Source organism: Bombina bombina, chromosome 9 (assembly GCF_027579735.1).
Source record: "Bombina bombina isolate aBomBom1 chromosome 9, aBomBom1.pri, whole genome shotgun sequence".
NCBI lineage: Eukaryota > Metazoa > Chordata > Amphibia > Anura > Bombinatoridae > Bombina > Bombina bombina.
The window spans coordinates 7,072,279-7,094,669 of NC_069507.1; the positions used below are offsets into that span (position 1 = coordinate 7,072,279).

The 22,391-nt window shown below is 40.9% G+C and overlaps 1 protein-coding gene across 2 annotated transcripts in view; it reads right to left on the bottom strand.

Moving 5' to 3' along the window:
- VPS26A (VPS26 retromer complex component A) overlaps positions 1–20,103 on the bottom strand; it is a 153,521-nt gene extending 133,418 nt beyond the window's left edge. The window contains exon 1 of one of the 2 annotated variants that reach the window (XM_053691855.1): positions 19,990–20,103. In XM_053691855.1, the coding sequence (XP_053547830.1) occupies positions 19,990–19,992 (3 nt within the window). In that variant the 5' untranslated portion in view covers positions 19,993–20,103. Of the gene's footprint in view, positions 1–11,170; positions 11,207–19,989 lie in introns of those variants that run through there. The other variant, XM_053691854.1, reaches the window with a different exon arrangement.
- Positions 20,104–22,391: the final 2,288 nt, after the last annotated feature.

Sequence of the window (22,391 nt, forward strand, 5' to 3'; positions counted from 1 at the left end):
ACTCGTAACAAACAAATAGCTGACTATCACTCGATATACTTTTTGTGGGAGGAATATCTTAATCAGACACCCCCCACACTCAAAACCACCACCCGAACATCCACTTCTTAAACTCACATTCACTGACCGCCCTTAGCTGACAGACCAGACGCCTTCTCTTATCACCTTAACTTGGACAGAAGGTCATTTCAAGAACCCGATAATCACTGACATCAGTTTACGCCTCTGCAGGAACCATGTACGTATGAATATATATTTATACATTCATTTGAATTGTTTATTGTATTTTCTCATTCACTTAATTGAATTAATTTCTCTCTTACCTAGTTTAAATAACTTACCTATGCAATCTAAATTTGTTTATTGAACAATAAATATACCCACAACTCATATATGTCGAAAAAATGTATCATGTATATGGAATCATTGTTACCACACTGTTGCATATGTAACTGTTTTAATTCTGCGTTGTATGCAGTGATTTTATGTTCAATAAAGCTTTTGAAAAAAAAGAAAAAAAAAAAAAAGTATATTAATATAACTGAGATAAGGAGCAATCTGCAGAGGCTTAGATACAGGGTAATTACAAAGGTAAAAAGTATATTAATATAACTGAGATAAGGAGCAGTCTGCAGAGGCTTAGATACAGGGTAATCACAGAGGTAAAAAGTATATTAATATAACTGAGATAAGGAGCAGTCTGCAGAGGCTTAGATACAAGGTAACCACAGAGGTAAAACATATATTAATATAACAGATAAGGAGCAGCCTGCAGAGGCTTAGATACAAGGTAATCACAGAGGTAAAAAGTATATTAATATAACTGAGATAAGGGGGCAGTCTGCAGAGGGTTAGATACAGGGTAATCACAGAGGTAAAAAGTATATTAATATAACTGAGATAAGGGGGCAGTCTGCAGAGGCTTAGATACAAGGTAATCACACAGGTAAAAAGTATATTAATATAACTGAGATAAGGGGGCAGTCTGCAGAGGTTTAGATACAAGGTAATCACAGAGGTAAAAACTATATTATTATAACTGAGATAAGGAGCAGTCTGCAGAGGCTTAGGTGCAGGGTAATCACAGAGGTAAAAAGTATATTAATATAACTGAGATAAGGGGCAGTCTGCAGAGGCTTAGATACAAGGTAATCACAGAGGTAAAACAGAATTTATGCTTACCTGATAAATTACTTTCTCCAACGGTGTGTCCGGTCCACGGCGTCATCCTTACTTGTGGGATATTCTCTTCCCCAACAGGAAATGGCAAAGAGTCCCAGCAAAGCTGGTCACATGATCCCTCCTAGGCTCCGCCCACCCCAGTCATTCGACCGACGGACAGGAGGAAATATATATAGGAGAAACCATATGATACCGTGGTGACTGTAGTTAGAGAAAATAATTCATCAGACCTGATTAAAAAACCAGGGCGGGCCGTGGACCGGACACACCGTTGGAGAAAGTAATTTATCAGGTAAGCATAAATTCTGTTTTCTCCAACATTGGTGTGTCCGGTCCACGGCGTCATCCTTACTTGTGGGAACCAATACCAAAGCTTTAGGACACGGATGAAGGGAGGGAGCAAATCAGGTCACCTAAATGGAAGGCACCACGGCTTGCAAAACCTTTCTCCCAAAAATAGCCTCCGAAGAAGCAAAAGTATCAAATTTGTAAAATTTGGCAAAAGTGTGCAGTGAAGACCAAGTCGCTGCCTTACATATCTGGTCAACAGAAGCCTCATTCTTGAAGGCCCATGTGGAAGCCACAGCCCTAGTGGAGTGAGCTGTGATTCTTTCAGGAGGCTGCCGTCCGGCAGTCTCATAAGCCAATCGGATAATGCTTTTAAGCCAAAAGGAAAGAGAGGTAGAAGTCGCTTTTTGACCTCTCCTTTTACCAGAATAAACAACAAACAAGGAAGATGTTTGTCTGAAATCTTTAGTAGCCTCTAAATAGAATTTTAGAGCACGGACTACGTCCAAATTGTGTAACAAACGTTCCTTCTTTGAAACTGGATTCGGACACAAAGAAGGTACAACTATCTCCTGGTTAATATTTTTGTTGGAAACAACTTTCGGAAGAAAACCAGGCTTAGTACGCAAAACCACCTTATCTGCATGGAACACCAGATAGGGCGGAGAACACTGCAGAGCAGATAACTCTGAAACTCTTCTAGCAGAAGAAATTGCAACCAAAAACAAAACTTTCCAAGATAATAACTTAATATCTACGGAATGTAAGGGTTCAAACGGAACCCCTTGAAGAACTGAAAGAACTAGATTTAGACTCCAGGGAGGAGTCAAAGGTCTGTAAACAGGCTTGATCCTAACCAGAGCCTGAACAAATGCTTGAACATCTGGCACAGCTGCCAGTCTTTTGTGAAGTAAAACAGATAAAGCAGAGATCTGTCCCTTCAGAGAACTTGCAGATAATCCTTTCTCCAAACATTCTTGTAGAAAGGATAGAATCTTAGGAATTTTTATCTTGTTCCATGGGAATCCTTTAGATTCACACCAACAGATATATTTTTTCCATATTTTATGGTAAATTTTTCTAGTTACAGGCTTTCTAGCCTGAATCAGAGTATCTATTACAGAATCTGAAAACCCACGCTTTGATAAAATCAAGCGTTCAATCTCCAAGCCGTCAGTTGGAGGGAAACCAGATTCGGATGTTCGAATGGACCCTGAACAAGAAGGTCCTGTCTCAAAGGTAGCTTCCATGGTGGAGCCGATGACATATTCACCAGGTCTGCATACCAAGTCCTGCGTGGCCACGCAGGAGCTATCAAGATCACTGAGGCCCTCTCCTGATTGATCCTGGCTACCAGCCTGGGGATGAGAGGAAACGGTGGGAATACATAAGCTAGGTTGAAGGTCCAAGGTGCTACTAGTGCATCTACTAGGGTCGCCTTGGGATCCCTGGATCTGGACCCGTAGCAAGGAACCTTGAAGTTCTGACGAGACGCCATCAGATCCATGTCTGGAATGCCCCATAATTGAGTTATTTGGGCAAAGATTTCCGGATGGAGTTCCCACTCCCCCGGATGGAATGTCTGACGACTCAGAAAATCCGCTTCCCAATTTTCCACTCCTGGGATGTGGATCGCAGACAAGTGGCAGGAGTGATCCTCCGCCCATTGAATTATCTTGGTCACTTCTTTCATCGCCAGGGAAGTCCTTGTTCCCCCCTGATGATTGATATATGCAACGGTCGTCATGTCTGACTGAAACCTTATGAATTTGGCCTTTGCTAGTTGAGGCCAAGCTCTGAGAGCATTGAATATCGCTCTCAGTTCCAGAATGTTTATCGGGAGAAGAGACTCTTCCCGAGACCATAGATCCTGAGCTTTCAGGGATTCCCAGACCGCGCCCCAGCCCACTAGGCTGGCGTCGGTCGTGACAATGACCCACTCTGGTCTGCGGAAGCTCATTCCCTGTGACAGATTGTCCAGGGTCAGCCACCAACGGAGTGAATCTCTGGTCTTTTGATCTACTTGAATCGTCGGAGACAAGTCTGTATAATCCCCATTCCACTGTCTGAGCATGCACAGTTGTAATGGTCTTAGATGAATTCGTGCAAAAGGAACTATGTCCATTGTTGCAACCATCAATCATATTACTTCCATGCACTGCGCTATGGAAGGACGAGGAACAGAATGAAGTACTTGACAAGAGCTTAGAAGTTTTGATTTTCTGACCTCTGTCAGAAAAATCCTCATTTCTAAGGAATCTATTATTGTTCCCAAGAAGGGAACTCTTGTTGACGGGGACAGAGAACTTTTTTCTCTTTGTTCACCTTCCATCCGTGAGATCTGAGAAAGGCTAGGACGATGTCCGTATGAGCCTTTGCTTTTGACAGGGACGACGCTTGAATCAGGATGTCGTCCAAGTAAGGTACTACTGCAATGCCCCTTGGTCTTAGAACCGCTAGAAGGGACCCTAGTACCTTTGTGAAAATCCTTGGAGCAGTGGCTAATCCAAATGGAAGTGCCACAAACTGGTAATGCTTGTCCAGAAAAGCGAACCTTAGGAACTGATGATGTTCCTTGTGGATAGGAATATGTAGATACGCATCCTTTAAATCCACGGTAGTCATAAATTGATTTTCCTGGATAGTAGGTAGGATCGTTCGAATAGTTTCCATTTTGAACGATGGTACCCTGAGAAATTTGTTTAGGATCTTTAGATCCAAAATTGGTCTGAATGTTCCCTCTTTTTTGGGAACTATGAACAGATTGGAATAAAATCCCATTCCTTGTTCTCATATTGGAACTGGATGTATCACTCCCATCTTTAACAGGTCTTCTACACAATGTAAGAATGCCTGTCTCTTTATTTGGTTTGAAGATAATTGAGACCTGTGGAACCTTCCCCTTGGGGGTAGTTCTTTGAATTCCAGGAGATAACCTTGAGAAACTATTTCTAGCGCCCAAGGATCCTGAACATCTCTTGCCCAAGCCTGAGCAAAGAGAGAAAGTCTGCCCCCCACTAGATCCGGTCCCGGATCGGGGGCTATCCCTTCATGCTGTTTTGGTAGCAGTGGTAGGCTTCTTGGCCTGCTTACCCTTGTTCCAGCCTTGCATTGGTTTCCAGGCTGGTTTGGGTTGTGAAGTATTACCCTCTTGCTTAGAGGATACAGAATTAGAGACTGGTCCGTTTCTGCGAAAGGGACGAAAATTAGGCTTATTATTAGCCTTAAAAGACCTATCCTGTGGGAGGGCGTGGCCCTTTCCCCCAGTAATGTCTGAAATAATCTCTTTCAAATCAGGTCCAAATAATGTTTTACCTTTGAAAGGAATGTTAAGCAATTTTGTCTTGGAAGACACATCCGCTGACCAAGACTTTAGCCAAAGCACTCTGCGCGCCACGACAGCAAACCCTGAATTTTTCGCCGCTAATCTAGCTAATTGCAAAGCGGCATCTAAAACAAAAGAGTTAGCCAATTTAAGTGCTTGAACTCTGTCCATAACCTCCTCATACGAAGATTCTTTACTGAGCGATTTTTCTAGTTCCTCGAACCAGAAACACGCTGCCGTAGTGACAGGAACAATGCATGAAATTGGTTGTAGAAGGTAACCTTGCTGTACAAAAATCTTTTTAAGCAAACCCTCTAATTTCTTATCCATAGGATCTTTGAAAGCACAACTATCTTCGATAGGAATAGTAGTGCGTTTGTTTAGAGTAGAAACTGCCCCCTCGACCTTGGGGACTGTCTGCCATAAGTCCTTTCTGGGGTCGACTATAGGAAATAATTTCTTAAAGTGATGGTAAATTGAGGGCAATGTGAAGGTAAAATCGTATTACTTAAGTCTCTATCACCAAAATCGCTAGTTTTTTTTAATTTAAAATTCAATTGTTTTTTTTTTAAATAATATTTTACTTACTGAGCGTTATCGCTCCTTGCTCCGCCCCCAGTATTACTTCCTGATCTGTGTATGAGTTGTAGTAGAGAGCGGAACAACCCGCTCTCTACGTCATTATATAAGGAATATTGTTCAACTATTCACTTTGCGCATGCGTTAATTGCTTAATACATGTTTTCAGACGATCAGTCTGAGATCTAACATGTAGCGCATGCGCATAGCTAACGAGGGGCATGTTAGTGTGTTTTACAGTCCCCGACTGGCCAGGATTCTGATTGCAAGTTGAAAACACGTGATTTTTAAAATCTATGGCGGCGATTGTACAGGTGGAGGAACGGAGCTGAAATGGAAGCATCTAAAAAGTAAATATTTACAAATACTGACAGTTTTCAGCGTTTTGGTGAATGAAAGTGCATTTTTTTTTTGTTATCTATACTATAGCATGTTGAAGTTTGCAATACTTTACCATCACTTTAAATATAGGGGGGGGAACAAAAGGTATGCCGGGCCTTTCCCACTCTTTATTTACTATGTCCGCCACCCGCTTGGGTATAGGAAAAGCGTCGGGGGGCACCAGAACCTCTAGGAACTTGTCCATCTTACATAATTTCTCTGGAATGACCAAATTGTCACAATCATCCAGAGTAGATAACACCTCCTTAAGCAGTGCGCGGAGATGTTCTAATTTAAATGTCACAACATCAGGTTCAGCTTGATGAGAAATTTTTCCTGAATCTGAAATTTCTCCATCAGACAAAACCTCCCTCATGGCCCCTTGAGATTGGTGTGAGGGTATGTCAGAACAGTTATCATCAGCGTCCTCTTGCTCTTCAGTGTTTAAAACAGAGCAATCGCGCTTTCTCTGATAAGTAGGCATTTTGGATAAAAGATTTGCTATGGAGTTATCCATTACAGCCGTTAATTGTTGCATGGTAATAAGTATTGGCGCACTAGATGTACTAGGGGCCTCCTGTGTGGGCATAACTGGTGTAGACACAGTAGGGGATGATGTAGTATCATGTTTACTCCCCTCATTTGAGGAATCATCTTGGGCAATATCATTATCTGTTGCATTACTGTCCTTACTTTGTTTGGACACTATGGCACAATTATCACATAAATTTAAATGGGGAGACACATTGGCTTTCATACATATAGAACATAACTTATCTGATGGTACAGACATGTTAAACAGGCTTAAACTTGTCAACAAAGCACAAAAAACATTTTAAAATAAAACCGTTACTGTCACTTTAAATTTCCAACTGAAAACACTTTATTACTGAATATGTGAAAAAGTGTGAAGGAATTGTTCAAAATTCACCAAAATTTCACCATTGAAAAAATTTAAAACAAGAAATTTTTTGCGCTCTAATGCCAACCACAATAAATATTATAAATATTAAAAACTGATGAAAAAATATGTATCTGATAAAAAAATATATATACACAATCCCAATGGAATTAGTCTATTCTCAAAAATTGTCCATATAATCTCAAAATGGGGATACCAAAAAATGACTTGACCACAGTACCTTGTGATGGAGTAAATTAGTTTAAAGGTTAAAATCTTGCAGCTGGTGTTTTGCAAGTTCTTTCCTTGGAATGCTATCCCAAACGGTTCCTCTGTAAAAGGATTGAATTCCAAATGTTGTGCCTTTATAGTGCAGCCTTGTTCCAGCCAGCAATTCACCGGTCTTGACTCAGAAGTGATAACATAAAACAGAAAAGAAAAAACAGGCGCACAAAGCACGATTCAAGTGTAAAAGTTTTAATAACAAAGTGACACACGCACAGTAATAATTGCACTTACTAGATTAAAATAAATGATATGCATTGAAACAACACTCCTTGGGTCTGCAGCTCCTGTAACAGTGGCACAGATGGTCCTTCACCTTACAGCTTTTGTCCAACAGCGACAGGTAATGGTAATCCGGATTCTTAACCTGAGCGTGTGACCAGCTTCTGTAAACAGGTTGTTCTGCTTCCCAAATAGAGTGATAGTCTGCAGTGACTGGCCTGACGCGTTTCCCCCGACTTCGGCCGGGCTTTTTTTTAAAAAAAAAAAGCCTGGCCGAAGTCGGGGGAAACGCGTCAGGACAGTCACTGCAGACTATCACTCTATTTGGGAAGCAGAACAACCTGTTTACAGAAGCTGGTCACACGCTCAGGTTAAGAATCCGGATTACCATTACCTGTCGCTGTTGGACAAAAGCTGTAAGGTGAAGGACCATCTGTGCCACTGTTACAGGAGCTGCAGACCCAAGGAGTGTTGTTTCAATGCATATCAATTATTTTAATCTAGTAAGTGCAATTATTACTGTGCGTGTGTCACTTTGTTATTAAAACTTTTACACTTGAATCGTGCTTTGTGCGCCTGTTTTTTCTTTTCTGTTTTATGTTATCAAAATTTCACCAGTGTCTTAAAGCATTAAAAGTATTGCACACCAAATTTCAGAGCTTTAACCCTTAAATTAACGGAACCGGAGCCGTTTTTACATTTAACCCCTATACAGTCCCAGAATGAGGCTCTGTCTAACTAGAAAGGCCCCCATCCGAAAAAGGTGCCCAACACAGTGCCTGCCGTTTTTCTAAACGTTCCCCAAGATTATAATACCAATAATTAGTTAGAATCTGCATAATATGCCTAGTAAAGCAATTGTTTTAGCCCAGAAAAATGTCTACCAGTTTTTAAGCCCTTTTTGAAGCCCTTTATTCTTTTATGTTTAACTAAGAAAATGGCTTACCGGTCCCCATGAGGGGAAATGACAGCCTTCCAGCATTACATGGTCTTGTTAGAAATATGGCTAGTCATACCTTAAGCAGAAAAGACTGCTAACTGTTTCCCCCAACTGAAGTTACTTCATCTCAACAGTCCTGTGTGGAAACAGCAATCGATTTTAGTTACTGTCTGCTAAAATCATCTTCCTCTTACAAACAGAAATCTTCATCCTTTTCTGTTTCAGAGTAAATAGTACATACCAGCACTATTTTAAAATAACAAACACTTGATAGAAGAATAAAACTACATTTAAACACCAAAAAACTCTTAACCATCTCCGTGGAGATGTTGCCTGTGCAACGGCAAAGAGAATGACTGGGGTGGGCGGAGCCTAGGAGGGATCATGTGACCAGCTTTGCTGGGACTCTTTGCCATTTCCTGTTGGGGAAGAGAATATCCCACAAGTAAGGATGACGCCGTGGACCGGACACACCAATGTTGGAGAAAAGGTATATTAATATAACTGAGATAAGGGGCAGTCTGCAGTGGCTTAGATACAAGGTAATCACAGAGGTAAAAAGTATATTAATATAACTGAGATAAGGGGGCAGTCTGCAGAGGTTTAGATACAAGGTAATCACAGAGGTAAAAAGTATATTAATATAACTGAGATAAGGAGCAGTCTGCAGAGGCTTAGATACAGGGTAATCACAGAGGTAAAAAGTATATTAATATAACTGTGTTGGTTATGCAAAACTAGGGAATGGGTAATAAAGGGATTATCTATCTTTTTAAACAACAACAATTCTGGTGTTGAATGTTGCTTTAATGAAAGTAAATTGTAAAGTTGAATCAAATTGCTGTTCTCTCAAGCATGAAGGTTTAGAGCTAATCGTTATGAAAATAGCGGTCAACGAATCTCATAATCGATTAGTTGGTTTGCAATTAGTTGGAGTAAAGCAGCTGGTGTTGTGCACAGACCAATGAGCTCCTGCACATGGTATTGTGTTTTATGGTTCTGTCCTTAGCCTAAAGGACATATATCGTCTGGAAAAAGTTAAAAGTAAATATCTGTAGAAATTTACAGGCTTATGTACAACCCAGAAATAATAGGAGTCATCATTTGGATTGTTAATATTAAATCAGGTGATTTGGGGCTAGACTTTGCATGATATAGTGCCGAGCTTGTAATTTACACTTAGCCCTAGATTGATGGGATTTGTTATTTGAATTGATGTGCACTATTATCTGTTTGCATAATTATTAACGGAACGCTTGCTATTGCCGATTATATGCACTGTATAGATAAAGGTGTATGGCTGTGTCCTGTTATTGATATAAAGTCATTAGCGCTTTTGACTTTTTTTTATTTTTTTATTATTGTGTTTTTTTTATATTTTTAATAAAATTGTGATATGTGCCAGATTCAACCTCTATAAGTATATGTTATTTTAAAAGCAGACTAGATATTTTTACCATAACCTTATAGCTGGTTATTTACCATTGCATATAGATATTTGCATATATAGATATTAAAGATATTTTTTATGTTAGAATTAAGTCCAGCCTTACTTTGGTGAGAGGCCCCTTGCCAAGGTGGAAAACACTTAGCATTGGTGAAAAGCTAACAAAGATAAATATCCCACTTTGGTGAAATTGGAAAAACCCTACTTATGCATCTCAGGCACCTCAACACCATCTGAGCACCTCTTCTCTGCTGCAGGCAAAATAGCTGCAAAAAGAGCCAGCCTCAGCCAGGAGCCTGCGGTTATGGTGACATTTTTGCATTTAAATGCAAAGTTTCTGAAAGAGTGAATAATAGAATATTATAAACAGTGACAGTTCTACCTCTTTTCAAACAGTTTGTGGTTTTGTTTTGCTTAATTATAAAAATTTGTTTTGCTGCTTAAAAATTGGACAAACAGTTGTTTTAATGTAAAGCTTTAGTCTGAAGTTTATATTTGTAACACTCAGTATGTGGATTATATTTAAAATATATGATTCTTTTTTTTTATCCGATCGAAAAAATAATCGGCCGATTAATCGATTATGAAAATAATCAGTTGCAGCCCTATGAAGGTTTAATATTGACTTGAGTGTCCCTTTAAGTTCGTTCTGGAAGATTAATGTGGCTTTAAGAATTGAGAAGAAAACACTAATTGTTTAAAGGACAACTAAAGGCAAAATGAAACCTTCATGATTCAGAGCAGCAATTTTATACAACTTTCCAATTTACTTCCATATCTAAATGTACATAATATTTTTATATGCACACGTCATTGGCTGACGGCTGTCACATGATACATTTATATGCAATGTTCCGATGCACCAGCTCCTACTGAGCATGTGCAAGATTCAGAGAATATACGAATATGCAGTTTGTGATTGGCTGATGGCTGTCCCATGTAACCAACTCCTCCTGCACACAACAGACTGTACAGTGCTCTGTATAACACACAGCTAAAGGTATGAAACTGGATCAAGTGACAGTATGTTTGTATTTGTCATTAATACGTACCCCAGTACATATCCCCCTCATCTATATAGCTACACACAGTTATTCCTGCACACCAGACAGTACAGTGCTCTGTATAACACACAGCTAAAGGTATGAAACAGGATCAAGTGACTGTATGTTTGTATTTGTCATTAATAAGTACTCCAGTACATACCCCCCCTTATCTATATAGCTACACACAGTTACTCCTGCACACCACGCCGTACAGTGCTCTGTATAACACACAGCTAAAGGTATGAAACAGGATCAAGTAACTGTATGTTTGTATTTGTCATTAATACGTACCCCAGTACATACCCCCTCATCTATATAGCTACACAGTTACTCCTGCACACCACACCGTACAGTGCTCAGTAAAAACACACAGCTAAAGGTATGAAACAGGATCAAATAACTGTATGTTTGTATTTGTCATTAATACGTACTCCAGTACATACCCCCTCATCTATATAGCTACACACAGTTACTCCTGTACACCACAGACAGTACAGTGCTCTGTATAACACACAGCTAAAGGTATGAAACAGGATCAAGTAACTGTATGTTTGTATTTGTCATTAATACGTACCCCAGTACATACCCCTCTCATCTATATAGCTACACAGTTACTCCTGCACCCCAGACCATACAGTGCTCTGTATAACACACAGCTAAAGGTATGAAACAGGATCAAGTAACTGTATGTTTGTATTTGTCATTAATACATACCCCAGTACATACCCCCCCTCATCTATATAGCTACACACAGTTACTCCTGCACACCACACCGTACAGTGCTCTGTATAACACACAGCTAAAGGTATGAAACAAGTATTTGTCATTAATACGTACCCCAGTACATACCCCTCTCATCTATATAGCTACACAGTTACTCCTGCACACCAGACCATACAGTGCTCTGTATAACACACAGCTAAAGGTATGAAACAGGATCAAGTAACTGTATGTTTGTATTTGTCATTAATACGTACCCCAGTACATACCCCCTCACACTAAAAATACATTCCATCTGTGCATCTTACATAACATCAGCACAATCTAGTAAGCAAGTTGAACATGAAGTAGCATGCTTAAAGGGACATTAAGCACTAAATACATGCTAGACAGAATGATGCATTCAAAGAAAACATTAGTCCATGACTAACATGTAGATGTATTTTTTAAAGTTTCATTAGTTGTTTAAAAAGTGACAAAATAAGTAAAGTTTTAGTGTCTATAAAACACTGGGAGCTGCCATGTTGTAACTTGTGTTGCCTTCTCTGCTGTGGCCAATTAGGGACAGTTATACATAGGTCATTAGAGTGTGCAGCCAATGGTTGTGCTGGATTTAACAGTGTTCTGCACTTCCATTTCTAACAGAAACTGAAAAGCTCACAATTTCAGAATGGAATTACAGGCAAAGAGGACAAAATAAATAATGAAAGTATATTGCGGAGTTGTTTTATCATATACAATTCATCATTTTATATTACCATCTCAAAGTGTTTAATGTCCCTTTAAAGGGGCATTACTTTGCTGGCGCAATGACAGAATGGTCACTACTCAAATGCTGTTTTTTCTCCTGTGCCAGCAGATCTCTTCTTTTAACCTTTTTAACTCCTTTTAGCATTTTTGCTATCACTCCATTTTAACAGAAATAGAGCCTTGTTTTTTTTTTAATTTTATTTACCCATCAAAACTATATATTTTTAGCAGCCAATCCAAGGTATTGATCTAGGCCCGTTTTTTTGTATTTCTTCGCTGCATGAGATAATTTAAAAAAAATGTGTTAACTTTTTCACAAACTTTGGGGTTCTCACTAATATTATTTACATAGTGTTTGTGCAGTCATAACACAAATGGTTGCAAAAGCTTCTCTGGGATCCCCTTTGTTTAGAAATAGCAGAAGGCCTCTAAATGCATCTTCGCACCACACTTCTGAAATTCCCAGCAGTGAAGAGGTTAATGAGGTAGTTTGAGATGAAGTAAAGAAGGAATTACTGGCACTAGTCTAAATGTAAATAGGAATTAACAGAATATTGTGTTATTACTTAGGGGGGCAGCACCGGAATGACAATAAAAAATGGGGCATAGGGATTAGAAAGTTGGGTGTTTACAATAATATAAGAAACTAACCTCCATGGAAAGAATTATGGATTTAAGTTTAATAATTACGTACAGAGTTTAAGTCACAAATGCTTACAGATAAGTAAATTAAAGGGACCCCATGGTCCACAGATTATTATAATCACTTAATATCCAGAATATAGAGGCCAGAGGTATATTAGATGTAATAACAATTACCATTAGTTTTCCGTTGATATAAATAAATGTCACGGTTAAACTTATAAATGGTTATCTGATCCTAACTATAATATAAAAGGTTTTACTGCTGCCTGATACCAAGTACTTTAATTAGAATCTCCACCTTTCATATGTGCTGCCCATACATGACCCATATGCACATCCATATTTGAAACTACACTACAAATTTGGTATAATCAGCAAGATGAAAATAAATAATGTAATGTCCATGATATTATAGTTGTTTAATGAACAGCAAGATGAAGGTAGGTCACGTATGAGAGAGCGTAATTTCTCTATACTAGCCCTCCTATATGTCTAAGAGATAATATTTGGACGATTAATATCACATTTGTACAATACATTGAACACATAGGTAACTAGTATTAATATATATCATCTGCCAGTCTCATTGTAACATGTCTGAATATCTATAGATAGTCTATTTAATAAAGTAATCTGACTATCAAGATATTAATCTTGCAGATTTAATAGGAATAAGATTGATGCAAGTCAATATCCAGTGAAGATATTATCTAACAGTACCCCGATGGTAACGACACAAATGGTGACACAGGGGCTGTATGAAGCAGAACATGCTATATATTTTCACAATGTATAACCAAGAAAGACAATTCCCAGATAGATGTGCATTGTATTTACATCGGGAGACTGAGAAACATTGCGGAGTTCATAGAACAGATCGATAGTTTAACGTATTTAAGCTATGTGAATGTTTTTACACTAACAAGATATGGTATATGCAAAACTTTACAAGCATGGACCCTCAGTATAATGTAGTATCTTTACTATAGTGGCTAAATTTCTATTGGTGGGAATATGACATATAACGCAGGATATCCTATCAATAGAGAGCGTAAGCACACATCTATGTTTTGACGCACAAAGTGATTGGCTAATGGGCCTACACGCCCACCCTATGACATGCACAATGCTGCGATTGGTCAATGAGAGGGCGTACTTCACACGCAGTAATAGTATTAGATGATTGTCGTATATGGTTCATGTATATTAAGGGACAGTACCCGGGCCTCGGTTTGTCATTTCTCACATTGATAAAGGCTGCTAGCAGACGAAACGCGTTTGTGGTATATTAGTGCATGTCTTTTTGCACAAATAATTCTTTTTAAATTACTTAGTTAATCATCACTGTCACCTGAAGCCGAGGTATGCTGTTATCGGCCAGGAAACAGGGGGATGACTATATACTTATTTAATAATTCTGGTTGACTTACTTTGGGTACATTTAGGAGAATTAATTCTCTGTTTTTAATAAATAACAATAAAAGGTTTGTTTTTTTAACACTATATTATAGGGAGTGCGCAATTTAACCCCTACTTAGGTTCTTCCCTATACCCCATTTTTTTTATTAATCAGGTAGCTTGTAAGGTTAAGTTTAGCTGTAGTGTAGAGATCACCCTACCACCCCCTGATCCCTCCCAAACAGCTCTCTTCCCCCTCCCTCACCCCTTACTGGTCACCACCATCTTACGTACTGTGCATTTTTTAATTATTTTTTTTCTTATTTTATTTTCTGCAGAGTAGGAGCCTCCCTTACACTCCAACCTCCCTGATCCCTTCCAAATAGCTCTCTAATACTACATTGTCTGTAGTGCAGCACCTCCTAGAGTTTGCTTAGTAGGGCCAGCCCTTCATTAACATTTTCTGTAGCGTATACCTCCCTCCCACCATTAAACTCTTTGCTGGTCCTTAAGGACTCCCACTCCTCCCGCGGCATGCAGAAATAGCGTGATCTCGGCACTAAAGCGCAAGGGCAGAAAAAACCCAGGACATCAGGCTTAAAGGGACATGCCACCCACATTTTTTCTATTATGATTTAGAAAGAGAATGCAATTTTAAACATCTTTCTAATTTACTTATATTATCTAATATGTTTAATTCTCTTGATATTCTTTGATGAAAAGCATATCTAGATATGCTCACTAGCTGCTGATTGGTTGCTGCACATAGACGCCTTGAGTGATTGGCTCACCATGTGCATTGCTTTTTCTTCAACTAAGGATATCTAAAAAATGAAGCAAAATAAATAATGGAAGTAAATTGTAATGTTGTTTTAATTTCTATTCTCTATCTGAATCATGAAAGAAAGATTTTGGGTTTAGTGGCCCTTTAAGGGCTTAACAACCGGCACTGCTCGTTAAGGTGCCACATTTTCATATTGAGAGTTGCCATATTCCTGCACCCTGTGACAGAAGTGAACAGGTCAGTGATTGTGCGCATTGGGCAACTACACACAATTCAGACTTGTGAGCTTTACATTTTTGATGTTGGCCTTCAGAGTTTAAAAGTTGTGAAACAAAGAGCTGGAATAGGCTACAAGATGTCAGCTCCAGTGTGCAGAAATTTTAGCTTGACCAACCACACCTATAAGGGGTTAAAATAAGACTCCTAGTTAATAGTAACCCCATGCTATTGCAGTTTTGTCCAGCAGTCCCTTTAAAGGGACATAATACCCAAATGTTGAAACACATAAAAATGATGCAGCATAGCTGTAAAAAGCAGACTAGAAAATATCACCTGAGCATCTCTATGTAAAAAAGTAACATTTTACCTCAAAAATTCCTCAGTAGCCACATCCCATTGTAAAGGACTTTAAGCAGCAAATCAGTACGTCTGTCCCGGGACCGGCAAGGGAGTGAGACTCATGCACACATGTTATTTCCCTATTCAATTTAAGGAAGTTTACTATGAAATCTCATGAGATCACAGTAAAAGAGTTAATGACCTCAGCACTGCTGATGCTGATTGGCAGCTGTTCATTTTGTTTTGTTTTTTATCTGCAGCTGGACAGTAATTGAAGATAACTTTTTACACAGCACTTACTCTGGTGAGCTGAGGAAATTGGGAGGTAAAATATCTTCCATTTCTACATAGAGATTCTCAGGTGATATTTTCCGGTCAGCTTTTTACAGTTATACTGCATCAGTTTCAAGTGATTTAGCATCTGAGTATTATGTCCCTTTAAGTTAGACAGTCAAGTCCAAATTAAACTTTCATGATTCAGATAGGGCATGTAATTTTAAACAACTTTCCAACTTACTTTTATCACCAATTTGGCGTTGTTCTCTTGGTATTCTTAGTTGAAAGATAAATCTAGGTAGGCTTATATGCTAATTTCTAAGCCCTTGAAGGCCGCCTCTTATCTGAATGCATTTGACAGTTGTTCACCACTAGAGGGTGTTAGTTCATGTATTTCATATAAATAACATTGTGCTACTGAAGTTATTTAGGAGTCAGCACTAATTTCCTGAAATGCAAGTCTGTCAAAAGCAATGAGATAAGGGGGCAGTTTGCAGAAGCTTAAATACAAGGTAATCACAGAGGTAAAAATTATATTAATATAACTGAGATAAAGGGCAGTCTGCAGAGGCTTAGATACAAGGCAATCACAGAGGTAAAAAGTATATTAATATAACTGAGATAAGGAGCAGTCTGCAGAGGCTTAGATACAAGGGTAATCACAGAGGTAAAAAGTATATTAATATAACTAAGATAAGGGACAGTCTGCAGAGGTTTAGATACAGGGTAATCACAGAGGTAAAAAGTATATTAATATAACTGAGATAAGGGGCAGTCTGCAGACGGTTAGATACAAGGTAATCACAGAGGTAAAATGTATATTCATATAACTGAGATAAGGAGCAGTCTGCAGAGGCTTAGATAAAAGGTAATCACAGAGGAAAAAGTATATTCATATAATTGAGATAAGGGGCAGTCTGCAGAGGGTTAGATACAGGGTAATCACAGAGGTAAAAAGAAGATTAATATAACTGAGATAAGGGGCAGTCTGCAGAGGCTTAGATACAAGGCAATCACAGTGGTAAAAAGTGTATTACTATAACTGAGATAAGGGGGCAGTCTGCAGAGGCTTACATACAGGGTAATCACAGAGGTAAAAAGTATATTAATATAACTAAGATAAGGGGGCAGTCTGCAGAGGCTTAGATACAGGGTAATCACAGAGGTAAAAAGTATATTAATATAACTAAGATAAGGGGCAGTCTGCAGAGGCTTAGATACAGGGTAATCACAGAGGTAAAAAGTATTACTATAACTGAGATAAAGAGCAGTCTGCAGAGGCTTAGATACAGGATAATCACAGAGGTAAAAAGTGTATTACTATAACTGAGATAAGGAGCAGTCTGCAGAGGCTTAGATACAGGGTAATCACAGAGGTAAAAAGTGTATTACTATAACTGAGATAAAGAGCAGTCTGCAGAGGCTTAGATACAGGATAATCACAGAGGTAAAAAGTGTATTACTATAACTGAGATAAGGGGGCAGTCTGCAGAGGCTTAGATACAGGGTAATCACAGAGGTAAAAAGTATATTAATATAACTAAGATAAGGGGCAGTCTGCAGAGGCTTAGATACTGGGTAATCACAGAGGTAAAAAGTATATTAATATAACTGAGATAAGGAGCAGTCTGCAGAGGCTTAGATACAAGGTAATCACAGAGGTAAAAAGTATATTAATATAACTGAGATAAGGGGCAGTCCGCAGAGGCTTAGATACAAGGTAATCACAGAGGTAAAAAGTATATTAATATAGCAGTCTGCAGAGGCTTAGATACAGGGTAATCACAGAGGTAAAAAGTATTTTGATATAACTGAGATAAGGAGCAGTCTGCAGAGGCTTAGATACAAGGTAATCACAGAGGTAAAAAGTATATTAATATAACTGAGATAAGGGGCAGTGTGCAGAGGCTTAGATACAGGGTAATCACAGAGGTAAAAAGTATATTAATATAACTGAGATAAGGGGCAGTCTGCAGAGGCTTAGATACAGGGTTATCACAGAGGTAAAAAGTATATTAATATAACTGAGATAAGGGGCATTTCTGCGCCCCCGTACAAGCTGCAGGTACTGGGCTCCCCCCCCCATACAGCTGGATAATGTGCTCCCCGGTACAGCTGCATATAATGTGCTCCCCGGTACAGCTGCATATAATGTGCTCCCCGGTACAGCTGCATATAATGTGCTCCCCGGTACAGCTGCATATAATGTGCTCCCCGGTACAGCTGCATATAATGTGCTCCCCGGTACAGCTGCATATAATGTGCTCCCCGGTACAGCTGCATATAATGTGCTCCCCGGTACAGCTGCATATAATGTGCTCCCCGGTACAGCTGGATATAATGTGCTCCCCGGTACAGCTGGATATAATGTGCTCCCCGGTACAGCTGGATATAATGTGCTCCCCGGTACAGCTGGATATAATGTGCTCCCCGGTACAGCTGGATAATGTGCTCCCCGGTACAGCTGGATAATGTGCTCCCCGGTACAGCTGGATAATGTGCTCCCCGGTACAGCTGGATAATGTGCTCCCCGGTACAGCTGGATAATGTGCTCCCCGGTACAGCTGGATAATGTGCTCCCCGGTACAGCTGGATAATGTGCTCCCCGGTACAGCTGGATAATGTGCTCCCCGGTACAGCTGGATATAATGTGCTCCCCGGTACAGCTGGATAATGTGCTCCCCGGTACAGCTGCATATAATGTGCTCCCCGGTACAGCTGGATATAATGTGCTCCCCGGTACAGCTGGATATAATGTGCTCCCCGGTACAGCTGCATATAATGTGCTCCCCGGTACAGCTGCATATAATGTGCTCCCCGGTACAGCTGCATATAATGTGCTCCCCGGTACAGCTGGATATAATGTGCTCCCCGGTACAGCTGGATATAATGTGCTCCCCGGTACAGCTGGATAATGTGCTCCCCGGTACAGCTGAATATAATATGCTCCCCGGTACAGCTGGATAATGTGCTCCCCGGTACAGCTGGATAATGTGCTCCCCGGTACAGCTGAATATAATATGCTCCCCGGTACAGCTGGATAATGTGCTCCCCGGTACAGCTGAATATAATATGCTCCCCGGTACAGCTGGATAATGTGCTCCCCGGTACAGCTGGATATAATGTGCTCCCCCCAGTACAGCTGGATAATGTGCTCCCCGGTACAGCTGGATATAATGTGCTCCCCGGTACAGCTGGATAATGTGCTCCCCGGTACAGCTGAATATAATGTGCTCCCCGGTACAGCTGGATAATGTGCTCCCCGGTACAGCTGGATATAATGTGCTCCCCCCAGTACAGCTGGATAATGTGCTCCCCGGTACAGCTGAATATAATATGCTCCCCGGTACAGCTGGATAATGTGCTCCCCGGTACAGCTGGATATAATATGCTCCCCCCAGTACAGCTGGATAATGTGCTCCCCCCAGTACAGCTGGATAATGTGCTCCCCGGTACAGCTGGATAATGTGCTCCCCGGTACAGCTGGATAATGTGCTCCCCGGTACAGCTGGATAATGTGCTCCCCGGTACAGCTGGATATAATATGCTCCCCCCAGTACAGCTGGATAATGTGCTCCCCGGTACAGCTGCATATAATGTGCTCCCCGGTACAGCTGGATATAATGTGCTCCCCGGTACAGCTGGATAATGTGCTCCCCGGTACAGCTGGATATAATATGCTCCCCCCAGTACAGCTGGATAATGTGCTCCCCGGTACAGCTGCATATAATGTGCTCCCCAGTACAGCTGGATAATGTGCTCCCCGGTACAGCTGAATATAATGTGCTCCCCGGTACAGCTGGATAATGTGCTCCCCGGTACAGCTGGATAATGTGCTCCCCGGTACAGCTGAATATAATGTGCTCCCCGGTACAGCTGGATAATGTGCTCCCCGGTACAGCTGGATATAATATGCTCCCCCCAGTACAGCTGGATAATGTGCTCCCCCCCAGTACAGCTGGATAATGTGCTCCCCGGTACAGCTGGATAATGTGCTCCCCGGTACAGCTGGATAATGTGCTCCCCGGTACAGCTGGATAATGTGCTCCCCGGTACAGCTGGATAATGTGCTCCCCGGTACAGCTGGATAATGTGCTCCCCGGTACAGCTGGATAATGTGCTCCCCGGTACAGCTGGATAATGTGCTCCCCGGTACAGCTGCTTCACTTCAGGCCCCGTACACTACCCTCACTAGGCCTCGCTACATCCCCGACCTCTCCCACAGCCGCCTACTGCCCCTCGCCTCAGTATACCCGGCTCACCATGTTGCCGAAGCTCGGGGCCTCGCAGCAGCCACTGACATACAAGGACTCCACCCGCCGCTGTCACCTGACTCCGGGGCGGTACCCACGTCACCAACACCCGTGACACCTCAGCTGACCCGAGAGGAGGCCCAGGAAGTGGCGGGAACCGGAGCACGTGATATTGAAGGGGACACACAGTTGTTACATAGGGGACACTGTGACAGAAGAGGACACAGTTATTATATAGGGGACACTGTGGCTAAAGGGGACACAGTTATTATATAGGGGACACTGACTAAAGGGGACACAGTTATTATATAGGGGACACTGTGACTAAAGGGGACACACAGTTATTATATAGGGGACACTGTGACAGAAGAGGACACAGTTATATAGGGGACACTGTGACTAAAGGGGACACACAGTTATTATATAGGGGACACTGACTAAAGGGGATACAGTTATTATATAGGGGACACTGACTAAAGGGGACACAGTTATATAGGGGACACTGACTAAAGGGGATACAGTTATTATATAGGGGACACTGACTAAAGGGGATACAGTTATTATATAGGGGACACTGACTAAAGGGGATACAGTTATTATATAGGGGACACTGACTAAAGAGGACACAGTTATATAGGGGACACTGTGACTAAAGGGGGCACACAGTTATTATATAGGGGACACTGACTAAAGGGGATACAGTTATTATATAGGGGACACTGACTAAAGGGGACACAGTTATATAGGGGACACTGACTAAAGGGGATACAGTTATTATATAGGGGACACTGACTAAAGGGGACACAGTTATATAGGGGACACTGACTAAAGGGGACACACAGTTATTATATAGGGGACACTGACTAAAGGGGATACAGTTATTATATAGGGGACACTGTGACAGAAGGGAACATATAGTTATACAGGGGACACTGTGACTAAAGGGGACACATAGTTATACAGGGGACACTGTGACTAAAGGGGACACATAGTTATACAGGGGACACTGTGACTAAAGAGGACACATAGTTATACAGGGGACACTGTGACTATAGGGGGACACATAGTTATACAGGGGACACTGTGACTAAAGGGGACACATAGTTATACAGGGGACACTGTGACTAAAGGGGACACATAGTTATACAGGGGACACTGTGACTAAAGGGGACACATAGTTATACAGGGGACACTGTGACTAAAGAGGACACATAGTTATACAGGGGACACTGTGACTAAAGAGGGACACATAGTTATACAGGGGACACTGTGACTAAAGAGGACACATAGTTATACAGGGGACACTGTGACTAAAGAGGACACATAGTTATACAGGGGACACTGTGACTAAAGAGGACACATAGTTATACAGGGGACACTGTGACTAAAGGGGACACATAGTTATACAGGGGACACTGTGACTAAAGAGGACACATAGTTATACAGGGACACTGTGACTAAAGGGGACACATAGTTATACAGGGGACACTGTGACTATAGGGACACAAGTTATACAGGGGACACTGTGACTAAAGGTGACACATAGTTATACAGGGGACACTGTGACTAAAGAGGACACATAGTTATACAGGGGACACTGTGACTAAAGGAAACACATAGTTATACAGGGGACACTGTGACTAAAGGGGACACATAGTTATACAGGGGACACTGTGACTAAAGGGGACACATAGTTATACAGGGGACACTGTGACTAAAGGGGACACATAGTTATACAGGGGACACTGTGACTAAAGGGGACACATAGTTATACAGGGGACACTGTGACTAAAGAGGACACATAGTTATACAGGGGACACTGTGACTAAAGGTGACACATAGTTATACAGGGGACACTGTGACTAAAGGGGACACATAGTTATACAGGGGACACTGTGACTAAAGAGGACACATAGTTATACAGGGGACACTGTGACTAAAGAGGACACATAGTTATACAGGGGACACTGTGACTAAAGGGGACACATAGTTATACAGGGGACACTGTGACTAAAGGGGACACATAGTTATACAGGGGACACTGTGACTAAAGGGGACACATAGTTATACAGGGGACACTGTGACTAAAGAGGACACATAGTTATACAGGGGACACTGTGACTAAAGAGGACACATAGTTATACAGGGGACACTGTGACTAAAGGGGACACATAGTTATACAGGGGACACTGTGACTAAAGAGGACACATAAGGGGACACATAGTTATACAGGGGACACTGTGACTAAAGAGGACACATAGTTATACAGGGGACACTGTGACTAAAGGGGACACATAGTTATACAGGGGACACTGTGACTAAAGGGGACACATAGTTATACAGGGGACACTGTGACTAAAGGGGACACATAGTTATACAGGGGACACTGTGACTAAAGAGGACACATAGTT